The following is an 8,688-nucleotide window of genomic DNA, read 5'->3' on the forward strand; positions in this document are numbered from 1 at the left end:
CCGGTTGTTTAGTTGTGGGTTGGACCTGGCCAAGTTGTTCTTGACAGAGGCAGAGAGCAGGGGGCAGGGAGAGTGGGGTGGGAGGGATGCTGGTGAAGCACACCCCAAGGTCACGGGCTCCTCCCGCCCTCTGCGGGGAAGGCCTGCCCTCCCCAGGGTCACGCAGGCGGGGGGTGGGGGTGGCGAGTAGAGCTGCTGGGGGAGGGCTGTCCAGCTGGGTCTGGTTCACCCCACCTTGTCCCTGGCTGCTCGCCTCACCTGGGGAGGGAGGGAGGGAGGGAGGGAGAGTCAGGTGCCTTTGCTGGGCCAGGGGGGAGCTTTGGAAATACCTGTCTCCAGGCCACAAAGAGGAAGCGTGGTCACGGCAGCATTAGTGTGATTCATTGCTGTCACGCTGACCCCTGGGGGCCGGCAGCCGCTCCAGACGAGCTGTTGGTTTGCGGAGCCAGCCCAGCCCTGCCTGGTTGCGTAATGGTGGGCCGCCTGCCAAGCTGGCGGTGGCAGCCTCAGGTGGTGCTGCCATGGATGTTCTGAAGGTCTCAGGTGGCACGGGCTGTTGGGGGACGGGCCCCTCCAAGCCAGGATGGGGGCAGCTGGGGGGGGCAGGAGGCTCGGGCATCTCATTCTCTCAGGTCCCCCTTCCCTCCGGCTGCGTGAGCTTGGGCAGAGCCCAGCATCTCTGCCCGTTTCCTTCTCTGCAGAATGAAGCCCTTCCTGGCCAGAGGGTACGCTGGCCCACCGAAGCCTCGGTCTCCCGAGCGGTGCAATGGGTCCAGCAACACCCTTCCTGTGACCTCCCAAGGTCAAAGAGATCAGTGGACATAAAGGCACTTAGAAGACTCTACATGAAGATATGTTATTAACATGAACATTACCATCCATTTCCTTGTCTTCTTTCTTTCATAGCAGGTTCCCCTCTCTCTGCCTGAACAGGCTTCAAGTTTTGACTTGTCCACGTCCCCTCGGTCACCCGGGTGTCCCCGAACCTGCGGGGCTGAGCTGTCTTGGGGGTCGGGGGGAACCGATGCAGGACCCAGGCTCTTAGGAACGATTGGGAACCTTGAGGTGGATGCTGGGCTGAGCTGTCTTGGGGGTCGGGGGGAGCTGATGGGGACCCAGGCTCTTAGGAACGATTGGGAACCTTGAGGTGGATGCTGGGCTGAGCTGTCTTGGGGGTCGGGGGGAGCTGATGGGGACCCAGGCTCTTAGGAACGATTGGGAACCTTGAGGTGGATGCTGGGCTGAGCTGTCTTGGGGGTCGGGGGGAGCTGATGGGGACCCAGGCTCTTAGGAACGATTGGGAACTTGAGGTGGATGCACCTGTCAGTGAGGAGAGCGGGCAGCAGACGAGGCCACATTGACCAGACACCGTGGTGAGTCCGCACAGAGGCCGGATCGGCCGGCTGCCTGTGGAATCAGCCACAGAGGTGGTTGCCGAGCCGGGGACAGCCTTCGACCCCCCCAGGTCCGGGAGGACAGGGCAGCGCTGGGGGTGGCGTGGCTCCTGCCACCTTCCTGGAGGCGGCGGTGAGCCTGCAGCTGCCTGTCAGAGGGACGCGGTCACGGGCAGGGAAGGAGGCAGCGGGGGAGAAACAGCCTCTGCTCGGTGAGGCCCGGGCGTGGGCTGGGACACGCCAGGAATGCACGTCTCTCCAGGGTTCGCTGCGGGAGGGGGTCAGGCAGGTCTCCAGGCCCCGGGCCCCGCTGCCCAGGGAGCAGAGAGGACACAGTCACCTTGGCTCCGAGTACATTGCCCTTGGCAGCTCCCAGGACCTCGGTGCCCCACGCTCGGCCATCTCGACGCCAGCACTTAGGGAACGGACCCTCCAGGGCCACCTCCTCCCAGGCCCGCCTTATAAGACCCCGGTGACCCTGGCTCTGTGGCCACAGCAGGAGGCAGGAGCCGGCACTCCCTGGGGTCAGGGCTGCTGGTAGCACAGATGGGGCCTGGGAGTCGCCACCTCCCCGCAGACGGCCACCGTGCCATGGAGACCTGAGCAGGGAGTCGGGCCACTGCAGGGCGATGGTTGGGTCTGGAGCCCCCCGCACCCCCTGTGCCGCTGGCGGAGCTGAGAAGCCCCAGCTGCGGAGGTTGGTGGGGAGGGCCGCTGCCTCGCTGCTTTGAGCTCCAGCAGACAGAGCTCAGCTGATGTTCTGGGTGGTCCCTCCCTGCCGGGCCGAACCAGCAGGCACCCAGGCTGCTGCCTGAGAGGAGACGGAGGCCAGGACCAACGGAGGCCTGCTGGGAGGGACAGGACGGGGGACAGGCGGTGCTGGGGGTACTGTCCCAAGGTTGTGGCCGTGTTGACAGGGAGGTGGGGCTGCCTCTCCTACTCCTCACAGACCCTCTGATCCCTGGTGGTGGTGGCTTCAGCTTGGAACAATCGGAGGGAGGGGTGCCGGACTGTTACCGCCCTGTAGCCTTTCTGGGCAGCAGGGTAGGGCTCCCACCCGTCGGGCCCACCCTGGGAAAGTGGGAGAACAGGGTGGGGCCAGACCCAACAGGGAGCAGCCATGCTGCGTGGGGTCTGGGAGGAAAGGCGGGTCAGGGTGCCCGGTGGGGGAGGCTGTGGAGACCACGCTGAGGGGCAGGGAGGGCAGGTGCCCGGGGGTCTTGCTGGAATGGCCACGGGCAGGGGTGGACCCTCCAGGGAAGGGGCTGTGGCCAGTGTCCTTGCTCCCGGAAGCAGCTCAGGGGAGGACGATGGTGTTGGCTCACCGGGACCTTCTGGCCGCGCATCCACGTCCTCTCAATCCGACAGCGGGTCTGCGAGGTAGGTGCCGGCCTCACTCTGTAGACGGAGGAGACCAGGCCACAGCCATGGGGAAGGGGCGGTGCGGGCATCCAGGGGGTACCTGGCCTCGGCATATGGAGACCAGGAGGATGCTTCACTCCCCCCACCCCCCTCCCCTGCTGCTCTCGGGGGATCGTGGGCCTCGGGTTAAAGGAACCAGGGCTCCCTCCGAGAGAGGGCTTCCTGCCCTCAGGGCCAGCCAGGACCCAAGTGCCTCAGTCCGCGAGGTGTGGGGACCAGGCAGAGCCCGGGGAGGCTGGGAGTGAGCGAGGTGGGCCAGGGGGACCTCCTGGACCCGGCCGGCCTCCCTAGAAAGGACAAGCGAGTTCTTTTATGGAAACCGCGCAGGGCCTGGGGGAGCCCCAAGGGGCCGGTGAGGAGGGCATGGACAGCGGACCCCCCAGAAGGGCCGGGGGAGCCCGGAGGGGCCAGTGAGGAGGGCATGGACAGTGGACCCCCAAGAAGGCCCGGGGGAGCCCCGAGGGGCCCCGTGAGGAGGGCAGGGACGGCGGACCCCCCAGAAGGGCCGGGGGGAGCGCTCTGTGGGAGCCATCAGACTGCGCTGCCTGTTACAGGGCCGGCGGTTCCTGCGAAGAGGCTGCAAGTCAGGGTGCACCTGGGCCCCCGGGAAAGTCACTTCACCTCTGGAACTTAGCCATTCATTTCACAAAACGGGGGTCCACTGCGTGCCTGGCCCGTTCTGGGCGGGAGTCGAGGAATGAACACAGGAAACAATCCCTGGGCTCCGGGAGCACACATTTCAGTCAAAAGAGACGGAAACGGAAGAAAAACAAGATACCTGATCAGATACAGTCAGTGCGACTGAGGAAAAGACACCTACAAGGTCTGAGCCTTGCAGAGAGGTAAGAGCCGCAGCCTGGGCCAGCGGGGCCTGTGGGGCCTGTGAAGGAAGCAGAGTTGGCCCAGAGCTCAGCGGAGGGCTTTCCCAGGGTGGGGAGGCCAGTGCAAAGGCCCTGAGCACAGCAGCCGGGGCAGAGGGCCCACGAGAGCAGCCTGGCCGGGCACACAGAGGGCCCAGGAGGGCAGCCTGGCCGGGCGCACAGAGGGCCCCCAGGGAACAGCCTGGCCGGGGCACAGAGGGCCCCCAGGGAACAGCCTGGCCGGGGCACAGAGGGCCCCCAGGGAACAGCCTGGCCGGGGCACAGAGGGCCCCCAGGGAACAGCCTGGCCGGGGCACAGAGGGCCCCCAGGGAACAGCCTGGCCGGGGCACAGAGGGCCCCCAGGGAACAGCCTGGCCGGGGCACAGAGGGCCCCCAGGGAACAGCCTGGCCGGGGCACAGAGGGCCCCCAGGGAACAGCCTGGCCGGGGCACAGAGGGCCCCCAGGGAACAGCCTGGCCGGGGCACAGAGGGCCCCCAGGGAACAGCCTGGCCGGGGCACAGAGGGCCCCCAGGGAACAGCCTGGCCGGGGCACAGAGGGCCCCCAGGGAACAGCCTGGCCGGGGCACAGAGGGCCCCCAGGGAACAGCCTGGCCGGGGCACAGAGGGCCCCCAGGGAACAGCCTGGCCGGGGCACAGAGGGCCCCCAGGGAACAGCCTGGCCGGGGCACAGAGGGCCCCCAGGGAACAGCCTGGCCGGGGCACAGAGGGCCCCCAGGGAACAGCCTGGCCGGGGCACAGAGGGCCCCCAGGGAACAGCCTGGCCGGGGCACAGAGGGCCCCCAGGGAACAGCCTGGCCGGGGCACAGAGGGCCCCCAGGGAACAGCCTGGCCGGGGCACAGAGGGCCCCCAGGGAACAGCCTGGCCGGGGCACAGAGGGCCCCCAGGGAACAGCCTGGCCGGGGCACAGAGGGCCCCCAGGGAACAGCCTGGCCGGGGCACAGAGGGCCCCCAGGGAACAGCCTGGCCGGGGCACAGAGGGCCCCCAGGGAACAGCCTGGCCGGGGCACAGAGGGCCCCCAGGGAACAGCCTGGCCGGGGCACAGAGGGCCCCCAGGGAACAGCCTGGCCGGGGCACAGAGGGCCCCCAGGGAACAGCCTGGCCGGGGCACAGAGGGCCCCCAGGGAACAGCCTGGCCGGGGCACAGAGGGCCCCCAGGGAACAGCCTGGCCGGGGCACAGAGGGCCCCCAGGGAACAGCCTGGCCGGGGCACAGAGGGCCCCCAGGGAACAGCCTGGCCGGGGCACAGAGGGCCCCCAGGGAACAGCCTGGCCGGGGCACAGAGGGCCCCCAGGGAACAGCCTGGCCGGGGCACAGAGGGCCCCCAGGGAACAGCCTGGCCGGGGCACAGAGGGCCCCCAGGGAACAGCCTGGCCGGGGCACAGAGGGCCCCCAGGGAACAGCCTGGCCGGGGCACAGAGGGCCCCCAGGGAACAGCCTGGCCGGGGCACAGAGGGCCCCCAGGGAACAGCCTGGCCGGGGCACAGAGGGCCCCCAGGGAACAGCCTGGCCGGGGCACAGAGGGCCCCCAGGGAACAGCCTGGCCGGGGCACAGAGGGCCCCCAGGGAACAGCCTGGCCGGGGCACAGAGGGCCCCCAGGGAACAGCCTGGCCGGGGCACAGAGGGCCCCCAGGGAACAGCCTGGCCGGGCACACAGAGGGCCCCCAGGGAACAGCCTGGCAAGGTGCACAGAGGGCCCAGGGGAGCAGCCTGGCCGGGCACACAGAGGGCCCCCAGGGAACAGCCTGGCCGGGCGCACAGAGGGCCCAGGAGGGCAGTCTGGCCGGGCGCACAGAGGGCCCAGGAGGGCAGTCTGGCCGGGCGCACAGAGGGCCCAGGAGGGCAGTCTGGCCGGGCGCACAGAGGGCCCAGGAGGGCAGTCTGGCCGGGCGCACAGAGGGCCCAGGAGGGCAGTCTGGCCGGGCGCACAGAGGGCCCAGGAGGGCAGTCTGGCCGGGCGCACAGAGGGCCCAGGAGGGCAGTCTGGCCGGGCGCACAGAGGGCCCAGGAGGGCAGTCTGGCCGGGCGCACAGAGGGCCCAGGAGGGCAGTCTGGCCGGGCGCACAGAGGGCCCAGGAGGGCAGTCTGGCCGGGCGCACAGAGGGCCCAGGAGGGCAGTCTGGCCGGGCGCACAGAGGGCCCAGGAGGGCAGTCTGGCCGGGCGCACAGAGGGCCCAGGAGGGCAGTCTGGCCGGGCGCACAGAGGGCCCAGGAGGGCAGTCTGGCCGGGCGCACAGAGGGCCCAGGAGGGCAGTCTGGCCGGGCGCACAGAGGGCCCAGGAGGGCAGTCTGGCCGGGCGCACAGAGGGCCCAGGAGGGCAGTCTGGCCGGGCGCACAGAGGGCCCAGGAGGGCAGTCTGGCCGGGCGCACAGAGGGCCCAGGAGGGCAGTCTGGCCGGGCGCACAGAGGGCCCAGGAGGGCAGTCTGGCCGGGCGCACAGAGGGCCCAGGAGGGCAGTCTGGCCGGGCGCACAGAGGGCCCAGGAGGGCAGTCTGGCCGGGCGCACAGAGGGCCCAGGAGGGCAGTCTGGCCGGGCGCACAGAGGGCCCAGGAGGGCAGCCTGGCCGGGCGCACAGAGGGCCCCCAGGGAACAGCCTGGCCAGGCGCACAGAGGGCCAGGAAGCAGGTGGGGTCAGAGAGGCCACAGGACCACAGGGAGGTTTTGTGAGACACAGGAAGGGGCTTTGGCCTAACCTCAGCCCTAGGAGGGTCTGAGTGGAGAGAGCCCTTCGTGGTACAGTGAGGGGCGAGGGCCTTGCAGCTCCTCCCAGGCGGTCGGCCTATGGCCCAAGGTCTCCCTGTAAGACGGGGCTGCTTCCTTCTGGCGGGGGGTCCGCAGGGAGCATGGGGGGGGGGTGCAGAGGGGCTGGCTGAATGCCCACTTCTCCGGACATCAATGTGTTGCACAGGTAACCTCTGAAGTACCATCTAACCCCAAGGGTCAGGAACCCCTCCAAGTGCCCAGCGTGGGGACTTCCCACTTGGCAGCTTTGGGGCTGCTGGGTACTCAGAGTTCCTCCTGGGAATGTGGCACAGGCCTAGTCACATCAGTGGCCCTGGCCCTGCACCCACGCCTGCCCCTCTGGGGCACAGCCTCCACACCTGCCCTGCGTCTGGAACCCGCCTGCCAGCCATGCCCCCCACCAGCCGCAGTCCTGGAGGCCTCACGGGGCTGCTGGTGTCTCCAGGCAGCTTTGGGGTGCAGGCCTGACATCACACCTGCTGAGGTCCCTGAGGACCCGGTGGGGGGCAGCTGAGGGGGCAGGACCTGTGGGACAGCAGCCCAGCAGCCCCTCCTCTCTGCCCTCCTGCGGGAATGACCTCAGGGCTGCTGGGGCTCCCCAAGAGCACCCATTGCCCCCAGGGCGGCCCCCAGGCTGCTGTCCCGTATCGGGGACTCCTGGCTACAGATGGGGCCTTGAGACAGGGCTGTCAGGGTGAAGGCCGACTGGGCTGGAGGAATGAGGTAAGGCTCAGGGCCCCCCAAATGCCCCGAGTGCCCCCCTTGGCCACCAGCAGCCCCAGCCTCAGCTGGCACCTCCTGGTCCCTGTGACCTTGGCGGGCACCTGGCAGCCTGGAGGGTCTGGATGCGGCCCTGGGCCCTGGGCAGAGGGCCGTGTGGGCTGCCGTGTGCCTTGCAGTGGCTCCCAGCTTCCCCCCTCCTTGTCCCCTCACGTGGCTCCTGGGCCTCCCGCGCCGCCCCCGCCCCCAAGGCTGGCACAGGTGAGGCTGCCTGCCAGCCCCTCCTCCCTGGCTCCTCTCTTCCTCCCCGCGGGGTGGCTGAGGTGTGGAGGGAGGGACGCCCAGGCCATCAGCCACAGGCACTCCCGGCCCTTCCTCAGGGACACAGCGGCTCCACCATGGGCAGGTGGTTCCTGGGTGAGTCCCCTAAGCCCCGTCCCTCCCCCTCTCAGACTCCGACCCAGGTGTGCGCCCCCGGCCCCGAGGGGCAGAGGCAGGAGCAGGGAGGCCCTCTCGGTGCCCTGCCGAGGCCTGGGCTCACTGCCGCCCACGCTCTGAGCTGGAGCGCTGACAAGACGACCGCCCAAAGCCTCCTTTTCTGTGTGTCTGTCCATCCGTCTGTCTGTCTGTCTGTCTGCAGGAACTCGGAGGCCAGGCTGCTGGTTCAGATTTTGGTTTTTCCACTTCCCAGCTGCCTGCTGGGAAGTTATTTAAACTCTGTGCTTCCATTTCTTCATCGTACCCCGGCGAGCACCTTCCTCACTCGCAGCGCCGTGGGGTTACACGATGAGGGTTTTGTAAAGCTTACACAGGGCCTTGGGCACAGAGTTCAAAAATGCAACATCAGCGTGCTCTCCCATCCCTCTCTCGTCTATGATCACCTGCCTGTCTATCTGTCTATCTATCTACCATCTATCTATCACTTATCACCTATCTATCTGTCTATCTATCTATCTATCTATCTATCTATCTAACTATCTACCTACCATCTATCAATCATCTATCTATCATTTACCACCTATCTGTCTATCTATCTATCTATCTATCTATCTATCTATCTATCTATCTATCTATCATCTATCTATCATTTATCATCTATCTATCTATCTATCTATCTATCATCTATCACCTAATATCTATCATCTATCTATCTATCTATCTATCCATCCATCCATTTAGCCATCTTTCCACCTATGCTTGTATCCGCTATTATTCCAGAAAGACTCAGGATGGCTTACAACTTAGATGCCAAGATGCCGAGAGAGCGTGCACGGAGGACAGGGTGCCCTGGGGGAGAGTGCAGGCGCTGCGGGCGCAGCCTCGGAGCCTGGGTGTCCAGCCCTGGTGTGGCCACTGATGGGGTTTCAGACAAGCCCCTCGGCCTCCTGCGCCGTCGTCCCGGCACGCCCAGTGGCATCCCGGCCATCCGGGCACCTCCAGAGTCCTTTGGGGAGCACAGATTCAGCCTGCTGTTGACTGTGGAAGGGGCACACCTGGCCTCGGGCGGGGGGTGCATGCGAGTGTG

At 67.4% G+C, this 8,688-nt stretch overlaps 1 protein-coding gene across 7 annotated transcripts in view; it reads left to right on the forward strand.

Annotated features, from left to right (window-relative positions):
* The first annotated feature begins 1,675 nt into the window (after positions 1 to 1,675).
* The window catches only part of FXYD2 (FXYD domain containing ion transport regulator 2), a 12,781-nt gene continuing 5,768 nt past the window's right edge, over positions 1,676 to 8,688 (forward strand). For 2 of the 7 annotated variants that reach the window (XM_005856801.2, XM_005856803.1), the window contains exons 1-2: positions 2,098 to 2,774; positions 3,371 to 3,658. In XM_005856801.2, coding sequence (XP_005856863.1) covers positions 2,515 to 2,774; positions 3,371 to 3,658 — 548 coding nt within the window. In that variant the 5' untranslated portion in view covers positions 2,098 to 2,514. The other 5 variants (XM_005856802.2, XM_005856800.2, XM_014539253.1 and 2 more) reach the window with 5 other exon arrangements.

This window comes from Myotis brandtii, unplaced genomic scaffold (assembly GCF_000412655.1).
Source record: "Myotis brandtii unplaced genomic scaffold, ASM41265v1 scaffold105, whole genome shotgun sequence".
NCBI lineage: Eukaryota > Metazoa > Chordata > Mammalia > Chiroptera > Vespertilionidae > Myotis > Myotis brandtii.